The sequence below is a fragment of the Vanacampus margaritifer genome, chromosome 1, assembly GCF_051991255.1.
Source record: "Vanacampus margaritifer isolate UIUO_Vmar chromosome 1, RoL_Vmar_1.0, whole genome shotgun sequence".
NCBI lineage: Eukaryota > Metazoa > Chordata > Actinopteri > Syngnathiformes > Syngnathidae > Vanacampus > Vanacampus margaritifer.
The window spans coordinates 23,282,697-23,296,162 of NC_135432.1; the positions used below are offsets into that span (position 1 = coordinate 23,282,697).

At 37.7% G+C, this 13,466-nt stretch overlaps 1 protein-coding gene across 1 annotated transcript; it reads right to left on the minus strand.

The window, feature by feature from the left end:
• Positions 1 to 635: 635 nt before the first annotated feature.
• prkx (protein kinase X-linked) lies at positions 636 to 11,900 on the minus strand. The gene is made up of 8 exons (XM_077585072.1): positions 11,400 to 11,900; positions 9,203 to 9,371; positions 7,557 to 7,820; positions 6,624 to 6,743; positions 6,109 to 6,204; positions 4,019 to 4,076; positions 3,705 to 3,782; positions 636 to 3,263 (listed from the first exon to the last, which is right to left on the minus strand). The coding sequence occupies exons 1-8, from the start codon at positions 11,536 to 11,538 to the stop codon at positions 3,138 to 3,140; spliced, it is 1,050 nt and encodes a 349-aa protein (XP_077441198.1). The 5' UTR covers positions 11,539 to 11,900; the 3' UTR covers positions 636 to 3,137.
• Positions 11,901 to 13,466: the final 1,566 nt, after the last annotated feature.

The window sequence follows — 13,466 nt, forward strand, 5'->3', positions numbered from 1 at the left end:
CCAGACAAATGTTGCACAGGTGAGAAAGCCATATATGACCTGTAGACTACTAAAGAAAAAAACTCTTGTTTCCTTTATGTTTCTTGCTAAATTGATTTATTTTCATTTTGGCAGAAAATCTGTACAAAAACATTTTTTTCCCCAGCAAGCATGTTTTTTTTCACCAAATACTGTACAGTACTTAAATCTTAACATTCTTAGGATTTTCAGTCCGGCCCTCTAACAGAAACCGTGATTACAATGTTGCCCTCAAAAATGTAATAAGCTACCACTGAATGGATTGTTTACATATTATTCTTATAAACTATTGCATGTAACAAAGAAATTTAAGTAACTTGTAAGCAAATTTGACTTTACAAGGACTTCATGAAATCTGTGAAGTATAAATGACTAAAAAACAATTCAACAATCACAGATGGCCGCATATTATAGTATGCCTGACTGGAATCAGTAATCTTTATTTTAAGAAAATTCTTTATATACAGATTTTGTACTTACTTTTTTCCAATTGGTTGTTATATTGTTGTCACATGCTTGGGCTCGGCTACTTTGTTCTAATATCAATTTTGATAGCCACTTAGAATTTAGTAAGAAAAAGCAACTGGCGAAACTTTAAAGAGACAAGGACAACTTAAAACAGCTAAAAGTTTATTCTTGTAATTTTATTTGGAGTCACGTCACAATGAGAAGTGGAGGACAAATTTCAAGTGAAGTTAACAAATAAAGTATCTAGCAAAAAACACAAGGCACCTTTTTGCTGCCTTTTGTAAACAAAAAAAAGGAAGTAGTATTTTCCTGTAATACTTGCTTCTGGCAAATAAGTCACAGGGTTCAGAGGTCACAAAGTAATATGCCATTATCAATGAAATATAAAACATTTTCAAAAGTAGAAAGTAACAGTCTTGTTTTTCTCTCTCATGTTTAGGCTCAGAAAAATTAATTTAAAAAATGGGTGGGTGGATGAGAGTATAAAAAGCACGTTTTGTGATATGATGGTTACAGTATGACTCATTAAAGGGAGTAAAAGAGGTATAACATGCTAAGCAATAGGAATACAGTAGACCCCCCAACTATTCATGATGGATAACAAATTCCCGTGAATAACTAATGCACCTCTATAAGTGATTATAATGAGCTTTATGTATAGTTTAGACCAAAAATATACCAATAACTATGAATATTAAGAGATGTCCTGATCCAATCGCATGATTGGAAATCTGGTCACGTGATTTTCAGATGATCGGATTCTGGGCAAAAAGATCAGTTTTATTCATTTTCCTCCAATTTTAAAAGGTCACAAATTGACCAAATAATACAAAACTACGATTGTGTCAAACCGAATAGCAATAGCTTAATTTTATATTACACAATGTTAGGTTGTGAGTTTTATTTTTTTGTAGGAGTCAGAGACAGTAGCAAACGTGTCTGAACGACTTCACTTCAAATAGAAGTTAAACAAGTGTAAATTGTTGTTCCCCATTTAATGAAATAAAGAAAAATCAATAGTGTTGTTTATAGGTGAGAATGTTCTTTGCCGATCTAGACCTCAAAAGTCTAAATAAAACTTAAAGACTCTATTGCAAAAACACACAAATAAGATTCATGATGTAAAAAAATCCCAATAAAAAAAATAGTAATATACTTTTAACAATAGGCCACTCCTGGTTGTGGTAGGGTGTAGCATACAGTAATTTATTTCCAGTTTAGTTTATCAAGTATAGCCTATTTTTTTTCTCCAGAGTCCAGACGCTTACTCATTTTTTTTTCTTTCTATCTTGCTGTGCAAAGTTGACGACACTCTGCTTTAATGCGGTTCCAGGCAGACGTCTGTGAAAAGTTGACTCGATCATCCAAGCATTTATGTAGTTCCAGTGTTAAATGCGCTAGCCATGCTATTCTTAGGTTATTTTAGCGTATTCGCCGCCATGGCGATGATTACTGATTCTGCAACGTCTTTAGCCGGACCTGTAGCAGCTGAACCTCAAAAAAAGGCTTCAATAGCATTTCAAATGCTTACATTGTCAAACATTGCTGTTCCCTTTAAAATACAGTGCAGCAAACAGCTTAAAGCTAAGCACGCTCATACACACACATCAACAATTCTGATGATGGTGATGCTTTAGAATTGCTGTAGCGGTGCAGCCCGGTGTAAAATAAACCCTTGATTACACAGCAAACTGGTCATAAGTAGGCTTCAATTTTGTTCGGGATATTCCAATTGTTTACAATGACCATATATGGGAGTAACTCATGAATGTCCGCTCATGCATGTAAATGAGTTACCCCGAATGTTTCAGAAACCGAAATTTTGACCTTAACTCCAATATTGACTGCATGTAAACGTAGTCACGGTCACAGTCTTATCTATCCTTTCTACCTCCCTTATTTTGAACACAAATTGTTTTTAGAAAAAAAACTGCTTTATTTCCGTGACCCCAGCCAACTTGCTGGACTACTTTCGTCTAGACCAAAACTGGACCGGGTCTCGGGTCACAGAACGCTGTCAGCGGTAAGTCAGTGCTGATTGCACACCACTTTAGGTGAGGATGCCATACAAATTATGTCCAAAAACCCAAACTATGCCTTTAATGACGCTAAATGAGGGAAACGCTTTTGGGCTTCTTCAGTCCAACCTCGCTTTCTGATAATGTCATCTTTAATCGCAACTGTTATTATACTGCCGTGTTCTTGCCGCAAATCCATTGCCCTGTGTGGTAAATCAGGGGCAAATTTGCTCTAAGCTGTCAAACTTGGTGGGCGTGTTTGCGCTGGTATATAATTAGAGCAAAATCCTTAGTGAATAGGACGTTAAGGGGAGCAAGCTGCAGGTGCAGATGTGGAGCAATTTTCGCTGCGTGCAATTAACGCAGTGCATTCTTAGTGGATTTGGCCCTAAATGTCATACACTGCATAATGTAGATTGTTTTTTTTTGTCATGAAAATAAAAATGATTTCCAGTGTTTTTTTGTTTTTTTTTACCCCCATTACAGAACATCGCAAACAGGCAAATTTTTAAACAAACAAACACACCCAAAAAAAGAGAATCAATTTGCAGATATCGAAGCACGAATATGTGAGGGTCGACTGTATTCTCTGCATATTTGTTCTTTTCTTTCTATGAACAAAACACTGAGTTGTCAGAAGTTTTTGAAGATTTCCAAGTCTCTTGGTGGAACGCAAGGTTCTTTTTTCCATTCGTCACTGGGGTAAACTTCAAAGTTTGTGGTGTCGCCTTCGTGGGAAACTTTGGGAACTATTGGCGGCTGTGGATTTACCCAGAAAAGTTAGTTAGAAGTTGCAGTTTAATTATTAAAATTAACGTAATCTTTTAAACTCAATGACTAACAATTATTGAATATTGTTATGTCTTCGCTATAAAACCCAATTGACAATTTGCTGGGAATTTTAAGGCAGTGCTGAAAACAAAATTTGGGCAATACGGGCTCAACTGGACGGCACTCACTTATGTTGTCTGCAGACGACAACATTTTAGACATTAAAGTGTGTGAATTTATTTTTAGAGGACATTAAATTTACATGATGCAGAATTTTGAAAATGTATTGTCTATTTTACCATGCATAGCAAATTGTCTTTATTAAATGTTTATCTAAAAAAAGAATGTTCCCATTTCTGTTGCATTTTCAAATTTAAAGTACTCTGTATGGGTCCTCAACAACTATTTCAACGCTAAGAAATGACTTACCTTCAGTTTTCTCAGCGGAACTATCTCCCAATCGATGGCCTTAAACCATCGGTGCTTTTTCACATCATCTGCCCCATTCTAAAGAAATAGAAAGAAGGCTGTACATTTAATACAATATTACAACCAACTTCATATAAAAATAAACATCTAAAATCTGATGTGATCTGACCTGATCACATATTTACCTTTAAATTTCACTCAGAAAATGTCATAAAGTGACCATATGGAGTCACCCAAACATTACTATAGGGCAAATATGAGGTGTGATATTAGTTTTCAGTTGTTCAATGCAAAGAAAAGACATTCCGACTCACTTTCATGTTGCCCAGCCTTCTGGCTCGGTCAATTACCAGAAACTTCTTGATTAGGTCCCTGTGGAAAACAAACACTCTGTAAATCTTTTACCCAGATTGCTGCTCCAAGGCACCCCCTAGTGGCAAATATCGCACATCGCTACAGCAATATCGCACTGGAAGAAAAAAATCTCACAGAATACATCCATCCATTTTTTCAAATCACTTATTCCTCACAAGGGCTGATATGTACAGTATTTGAATTTAGCCATGAAATGATGTGTATTATTTTGACTTTCTGCTGAAAGTGTCATGTCACACTTAAAAGTGTGAAGTCAAAAGTATGGTAATGGGCTGCTTTTTATACAGCGCTTTCATCAGTTATTTGGAAAAGTCATCGTTGTTATTTGACTATACTTTACAATTGTGATTTGCTATTTTGAAGTATACATACCTCAAGTAGTACATGTGCTAGCTGCAGTGATAAACAAAAGATTCACTGCATTAAATGTTCAAACTGTGTAAAATGTTTTATCCAGTACAGTTCAGTTTTAGGAAATAAAACCTCGGTCTTGTTCTTGATAATCAATGAGGACTACTATGCTACTGTACACTGTTTTACTGAATGACATAAGTATATTTTGAGGTGGTACTTGTGGGGAAAAAAACTTTGAAACAACTACAGTAATTTCTGGACTATAAGCCGCAACTTTTTTTTCACTTGCGTTTGACCCTGCGGCTAATACAAAGGCGCGGCTTATCCATCGGATCACAAGGGGGGCACATTATAAAATGTAGCGCAATAGCGTCAGCCAGAGCAAAACAAACTAAGTGAGCCCAAATAAAGTAGGAGTGATAGAACGAGAGTGAGACAATTTGCGCCCTCATTATGGAAAAGAAAGTAGCGGGAAGCCCCGGTGCGGTAACATTAAAACACCTGCGCGTTACAGTCGGGTGCGGCTTATATGTGTAACAAACTCGAGTATTCCCCAAATTTAGCTAGCACGGCTTATAGTCAGGTGCGCCTTATAGTCCAGAAGTTACTGTACTGCTCCAACAAATAACCTCAATAATGTAGAAGTAGTCACTGCCAAAATACTTTCGGAATATCAAATGATCAACAATTTTTTTTTTAACTTGTATAGGAGTTGTCCTCGTTTCAGGCAAATTTGACCACAATCACCATCTTTAAGGCCATGTATACACGTAGCCGTTTTTTTTGCAAACGGGAGATATTTTTCTGCGGCTTGCCCTGTCATCCACACGTCCGCGGGGATTTCTAGGTTTCTAAAAACTCCGGCTAAAGTGAAGATTTGTGTATTTCTCCGGCTACGCAGTCACGTTTGTCCGTTAGTAAACTAAGTTTTACGTCGTCCTCTATACACGTCACTCTCACATACCTCAAGTAGTTAAAAAAAGAAGAAGAAAAAAAAGGCGGCATGGATTTGCTTCCCCACCAGGGAGCTCATGTTTGTATGTGTGTGTGGTGAGTGGGAAAAAGTTGTTAAAAAAAATAAGTGAAGATTTTTAAGATTTTGCATTTATACTCTTTGTTTTCCTCTATGCTCCGTTTATGATGTACTCATTGACTGTTTACAAGTATTTTTTTAAATTAATAATAATAATAATAATAAAAAGTCTTGTGTGTGCTGACAGCACTGATCCGCATACATACAGATCAGTGGCTGACAGTCCGTGCTTGTGTGACGTATTGTGAAGTGACGTCAAGAGATGAGCAGTATTTGTCTAACTACTGCCACCTAGAGGCTTGGCATGCATCTCATTGTAGGCCTAATTTGTGAAAGAGGCGTCGCCAGACGGAGGCGTACTCTGATTGGATAGGATTTCGGTAACTGTTGCCACCTTGAGGTCTGGCATGGTTATGAACGTACTTAAAGACGCATTAATGCAGTTAGCTGTGGATGTTTTCTTTTCTACAAACGTGGTGGTGTGGACACTATTTTTTTCCGACACCCAGAAGAGGGAAATATCAGGGTTTTTTTAAATAGTGTGTGTACATGGCCTAAGATTAATTTAAATTCTTCAGCATGATGAGACTCATAAAAGCCCATTAAGATTTGCTTTTCTTTCTTTTGGTAATAAATGCATACTTGACGTAGAAATCCAGATGCCGTGGGAAATACAGTTTTCCTGCCAGGATCTTCTGGTAGATTTCAAATGGGTTGTCATCAAAAAAAGGTGGATGCCTGTGAAGAGACGGAATCAGAACAAGAATAATGTAAATATTTTTATCATTGCTTTGGTGACCATATACAGTAGAACCTTTAGTGTGTTTACCAAACATTAAGCTATGGCACATATATTACATAAAAAATGTCACGGCACAGCACCAAACAAATACTGTACCGCACTAAAATAATAATGATCTTGTCTACATTTAGTCACACTTTTTTTTTTTGTTACTGATTCACTATGAAATTGTGGCTTATGTAGTTGAACACTATTTCTTATCACCTGTTTTATGGATGCAACAGGTTAATTGAACCTTCTGCCATCCAAGGGAAGAGCATTTAATTGTTCTCCCTTATTACAAATATGACTGGCGTACATAGATGGCTCAGTGTCTGTGACTTACAACCAGTAGTGTGTGTATGGCAGTACGCACCCAGCCAACATTTCAAAGATGAGGATGCCGAGAGCCCACCAGTCTACTGCACGGCAATGACCTTTGCTCTGGATAACTTCTGGAGCAAGATACTCTGGGGTGCCGCACAGAGTCCAGGTTCTGCTCCGGAAGGGAAAGACAAAATGATGCCAGACTCCAAAAACATTCGGACAAGTATTGAACTCATTATTAGTTACAAGTGTGTGTATCATGTTTTATATTGGAAACCTTTGAATGACTATCTTGTTTCATACTTTCATATGATTATATAAGGAAAAGTCATCATTTATGCTAATGATCCCTAACAACTGATATTTTTTTGTCTGATATACACATTTGGTCAAATGTCTTGGTACCCTACTGTGAAAGAAAAACAACAACATGCTATCTAACTTGAAAGTTAAAGTGACAAAAAATAATATTTATGGAAAATTAATGAATGAAAATCGAGCCTTTGCTTATCAGGTGCATACGTCTCATTGAGTTAGACATGGTTTGATTGCAGTGATTGCCGAGCAAAGGTTGCGCAACAAAATAATACTCACTAACATACATTTATTTTTTGTAAAAATGACTAATGTTGCATCTTACTGGGTCAGTTGTGAAACTCTTCTTGAGTGACTCTATATTTGTATTTATATTGTTCCTTTATTTAACAGAACGGTACCAACAATTTTTCACGTGTAACCCCACCATGAGAGCCACATGTCCTTTGAATGATCAAAAAAGTAAACATTATATGTACATTATCATACTAACATGACAACTTATCAATGACCAGCAGTTAAACTGTTTTGTGTAATATCACCCTCCACCCTACGACAGGCCTCTTGTTAAAAAGGTGACGACACCTGCTTTCATTTGTGAATGTTTTAGGAACAGTAAATCTTATCAAACTTAACAAATGGACATGAACATGGATATTGATTTTACCTGTCAGAAAGCTTCTTTGCAAAGCCAAAGTCAGTCAGTCGGATGTGGCCTTCCCTGTCCAGCAGGATGTTCTCGGGCTTCAGGTCACGGTAAACGATGTCTTTGGAGTGGAGATACTCGATAGCACACACAATCTCAGAGGCGTAGAACAGACCGGTGGCGTTACTGAAGCGGCCTTGGCTGCGGAGGTAGCGGAACAGCTCGCCGCCAGGCACGTAGTCCATCAACATATAAAGGAAGCATTCATCATGGTGCGTCCAAAACCTGACAAGGAAAATAAAAATGGATGAAAAGTTGATGAAAGTCTACATCACTGTTTCCTAAACTTTATTGAGCCCAGGCAAAATCTCATGGAACACCACAAAACAAAAAGTATACTACTAGTATCGTGAAATAATGATTGAACACAAAGCAATTCATCTGCTGTATGAAAGGCAACAAGAGGATAAAGTTGAACTGCACCTTCGGCCATCTAGTGGAAGAGCACTTCATTGACCTGCTCTTTAGTATATGTCACCGGTATAGATCATTAAACAGCATAAAATAGAATAATAAAAACAAAAATAAAACACCAGCCATGTTTACATGGAAACATTTTTGTCATTCCGATTGAAGATCTGTGGTCACCTGTTCACATGTGACGTGATCCATTCCGATTTATGTTCCACTCCGCTAATCAGGTCAGCCCCGCGGCAGCCGTGAAACATCGATCACGTGATTTATCAAGATGAGTTCATTCGTCATTTAGCACAGTAGTTGTGATAGTTTTAACCCTTTTATTGAAACAAGAGCTTGATAAAAACAAGCCCCAAGTACTTTAAAACAAGTTCTGCCCTCGCAGATGTACTCTTGTCAAGACGCCACCATTTTAAAGGGCGGAAACGATGACGTCACGACACATTTACGTCAAGACATACTGGATGCAGCCTCGCCATTCCCATTAAACTGTATTCATGCGTGTTGATCGGATTATCAATCGACAGTCGTTCAGAATAAAATCTTGATCGGAATGGGTTTGATCGGCTCAGAATATTCCGAATGGTATGTGTACAAACACGAAGCATCTTTGTTCCAATCAGGCTTTTAATCCGAATAATGTCCATATAAAAACAGCCAATACCCTCATTGTATTGGTTAATTTTGATTTTTTTATGCATTATTTCTGTCAATTTCAAGATATTTTAGTGATCATTGTGGGGTTTTCTTTCATTAACAGAGGGGTAGCAACAATTTTGTCCATGAGTGTGCGTGTATGATTAGGATGTGATATGACAAATTGTTAAAAACTGTTTTCCTGTGATGAATAACAAATAATGTCACAAGGTTTTATTAGCTAAGACAAAGGATAAAAGAGGTCATAAGTGTGTACCAAGCAAGCTAGCCAAGCAAACAGTTAAGAATTACTAAAATTATTCGAGCTAAGGGGAAGACTGAGGACAACTGAAATGATTTGAGCTAAGAAAATAAGCGCAGACGTGACTGGTATGTGCTGACTATTATTTTTGAGTCTTTGTTTAAGTAGACTTGGACTACAATCAAGTCAAGTGTTTGATCTTGAGTATCACATAGGCAAGGTTGTCACGTTGTGCTTGTATGAGAATATGATTGGGGTAGGCCTGTGCAGGAGACCGTGGGGACAAACTCACAGTCGTATGAGGAAGGGGTGGTTGACCTCTTTTAGAACCGCCTTCTCGTTGTGTACATGCTGCTCCTGCTTCAGGCGGATCACATCAGGGATCCTCATCCGTTTCAGAGCATAGAAGGTCCTGCTCTTCTTGTCCCTAACCAGGTACACTCGTCCAAAAGATCCTCTACCTAAATAACGGGGACACAAGGAAGCAATATTAAAAGACAAACTGCTGTACAGGCACAATTGGAGCATTCCCACTTCAACTTCTGATCAAAAGCCTGATTTTTATGTCTCGAAAAGATAATCCTGAATAGAAAATGAAGGGATGTATTAATCCGGTAATGTAGGGTGTAGGAAGAGTGATTTTTCCTCCTGGATGTTCTTAGAAAACAGTCAGGTCCAACATTAAAAATGATGAACCTGTTCAATATGTATTGTATGTTATGTTGCAAATGCCCGGGCTCTGTAATTATGAAGTGAAATGGAACGATAGCCATTAGGAAGCGATCAGAAGCTTGTGCTGTTGACAGACACAAATTGAGGAGCACCTGCATGTATTGCGTGTTTGTATAAACATGTTTCGGAAGTCATTCAGACAAAAAAAATCCAACCACATCTAATTATGAGATCACCTTACAGCTAGCCTAGCTTCTTTTACTGGGGGTTTAAGTTTATTTCGAATGGGCACTGGGCAGTCATAAAACAAATACCGAAAAAACTAAAACATCTGCAATATAAATATCCCTAATGAAAACGTGTACTGCTAGTCCAAATAGCAGTCGGTCAGTCAGATTTACACCAAATACATACGGACCAAAATAAATACACACATCATCTTTAAGCATTGTACAGACATCTTAGTCTGCATACCCTAGACAACCACTGTTAGCAGAGGTGAGCATGTCGAAGTGGGTTTCCGTCCATCATTGATAAACTTCCTCGCACATCATTCTCCAAACCTTCACTCATCTGACTGACCCAATACCGATAGCTGGCCGTGTTGTTCAGCTCAGGTAACTACAGACCGTGATGATATTTTCCTCCTGTTGTAAATTCTTCGTTATGCAAGCATTAGTTCAGTGCTTAGTTCATCGCGAGACAACTAAGTGGTCCTTTGGAGCTCCATTTTACATCAGGCAGGTTATTGAAGGGGTCCTAAAAAGGGGAAGTAATGAGCCTGTTGGCCATGGGCGGCAGTATTCTCGGCAGTTACAACCGTATGCACACACAATGTGGCGACATTAGTCAGGAAAAAAACAGCAATAACAATAGAAAGTGGAAAATGGTGGCGACAACAATATCTGTATTCTGTTCATTTTTAAATCCCTCCATTTTCAATTACTTCATCATCTTCCAAAAACAGCTAGAAGCTTAGTAAATCAATTAGCTAAACTGTTAAGATAACATAGTTTACCTGTCATCGTGGATTACTAGGTTTAATAGCGACTGATGAACTAAAGTTAGATTTTTGATTTTGAGTTGCAAAGGCAAACCTTGCATGCTTTGCCCAAATTTTATCAAGAACTCATAATCCTTGAAATTAAATATAATACCTTTTACAGTTTCCTTCATGATACTTGCCACATGAGGTGGCCTCTACCCACACTACATACCGGGGAGTTGCCAGGATGTGTGTGCACCACACAAAAAACACAATTCCTTTTTTCTTTTTTTTAAGTTAAGGTGAGTCTTTAATCGGAACTGCTTGGCTAAAACCTAATTCCTAAAATTTGAAACTTAAATCTGACTTGAGTGTTGCCCACTTCTGATATTCTGTGACCTCATTTTGGAGGTAAGAAGTGACAGACAGGGGGTGGCCAAATTGATGATATTCGTGACATGGATGGACAGGACCAGGAACGAGTTCAGCAGCAAAAATTGGAAGGTTTTAGACAAATGTTCAAGAGACCTTAGATGTTTTAGACATCTAGTTAGTCTTGCAAACTCTGTTCAACTATTTATGGTATCCGCTTGATTTATCCTACTCAACCATAGGTTCTGCTGGATAAATCAAGTAAAATTCTGCTAAACCATTTGAGGTGTCGCTGCAACATCAAAAGTTTGTCATGATTTTCAGTTCAAGTCAGTGGTGGTCACTCACTTCCACCACCCGGAAGTAGCAAAGCGCCTACTGTTTACATGCATGCTTAAAAACTCTTACTTAGTAAGCCCAAATAAAGATCTTGGTCATTTGAGATGTACTTGCAACTCACCTACTGTGGCGATGCTCACCAGGTCATCAAGGCAATATCTCTGGTGGTTGTCAGATGCTTCACCCGAGGAACCGCTGCTGTTTTCTTTGGAACAATTGGTCTCATCGCTTACGCCGGTATCTGCTTTTGAGGACGCCATGAGTCACGTCCGAGGTTAATTATTTTGGTTTGAAAATGTCGGAGGTTGAAATAAATACGCCATCTCATATTCCACTAATGAACTAGGGGAGAAAAATAACAAAAACGTGGTGACATTTTATCTGAGGTACAGTCAGTGGACATTTGGGCCTCGACAATAGGACAAAAGAAGTTGATGACAAGTGGAAGAGATAGATAAGTGGCTAGCTTAAAAACGACCTACAACTTAAAGCATCGCAACATTTGTTAAACGGGCGAGTGTACGAAACTAGGAAAGGGGATTGCGTCTTAAAAATTCCTTTACGGACGAACCCTACACCCCCGCATTTCCTCATCTATTTACGTCGACCGCACTCTAGTGAGTTTGTGTTTTTCTTCTGTGTTTATTGACGGCTGACTACCATCTTAAAGATACATTGTCACCACCTAGCGGCGTGGATCGTGTTTATTTCCAATACTGTCATTTCTTATCGGTATTTTAAAAGCCATTTCATGACACATCTGGTTATTACCCTCTGGCAGCTGTATGCGATCCTCCTTCGGGGGCACTGTAATAGTTTAAAAAATAAATGATTTTTTTGAAAGCATTATTGGTAAGAAATCAGGGGTTCGGTGAATCATAGGGTGGGGTCACTGACGGTTACCAGGCAACTGGAATGGAAAGAGCACATCAACGGTGATGGTCGTCTCGACTCGTCTTAATCTTTTCGTTCCTCTTTCTACTAACCCTATTGTAATCTTCATATGCATTTTAATGTTTCACCGACAATAAGATTTTGGTATTGACATTTTTTTTGTCATTGTGGAAAAAGCTGCATTCAGTCAAACAAGTATTGACATTGTAAAAGGTTGTATTGAAAAATAAAATACATACATAAAAAAAACACTATTTTCTTTAAGCATATTTTTTGTATTATGATCTGCAGATTTGTTTTACACTATTTTTTCCGAGTGCCACAGGTTATTAGTGTCAACTCTCTGGTTTTAAGTTTTACTTAATTTCAATTAGTTTCAATTTATTGGCAGTGTTTTAACGTGGGGGCGGAGTTAAGATTGGGGGCGTGGCTTTGAGCGCGAGAACGCCTTCCAGCTTTTCAGGAGAGAGGAGAGCGCGCCCTCTGTTGGCTAAAGGCAATACTCATGGATACAAGTTCACTAGGAACTCCTAAACCACCCGTAAGCCACAAGGTTGTATGTGGATATATATTATGTTACTTGCCACAAGGTTATATGTGGTAACATATGTTACTTGTGGCGTTAAAACCACCATGTTTGAAATTATTTTATGCATCATGTCATGCTAATTTAGCTAATGTGCTAACTGGTTTACAACAGAAACATTAACACTGACGTCACAAGGTGTATAAGTAGAAAAAACACAGATTTACAATTTTTGACAAGAAAAATTCATTACCAAATCTTATCGTCAGTGTTGTGACTCCATAAGCTTTTCAAATTTCAACGCTTGGGTAGCCAAGTATTCCTTATTTCCACGAAAATCAGATGTGTTTCAACGGAACAATAATCATCCTGAGGAAGAAGACAAAAATGTATTGTGTCAAATTAATGAACCAATGATTCAGTATTACCACTATTGACTGATAAAAAAAATATATATATATATATATATATATATATATACACTATAAAATTCAAATAAAAATACATTTAAAAAGACACAATTTTGTAAAAATATGTAATTTTATTCTTTTGGCATTTAAACAATAAGATCATGTGTGCAGACAGAAATCGTTCCTGCAAGCAGTTCACTAAAACACCACATGAGCAATTAAAGATGGTTTATGATTTTTTTGTGTCTTTAGATAACTGCTGGTTTTTATCATATGCATGACAAATTGATGATGACTTGGTCATTAGTAAAAAAATTTATACATCAAGGTCTCTCTCTTTGACCTGTTATTGATCGGT

Coding starts and splice junctions, on each gene's coding strand:
- prkx (XM_077585072.1), bottom strand. CDS start 11,538: ATGGCGTCCTCAAAAGCAGATACCGGCGTAAGCGATGAGACCAATTGT. Junction 6,205..6,623: donor ATCTTTGAAATGTTGGCTGG/GTGCGTACTGCC, acceptor GTCTCTTCACAG/GCATCCACCTTTTTTTGATG. Junction 3,264..3,704: donor TTCCGCTGAGAAAACTGAAG/GTAAGTCATTTC, acceptor GTAAATCCACAG/CCGCCAATAGTTCCCAAAGT.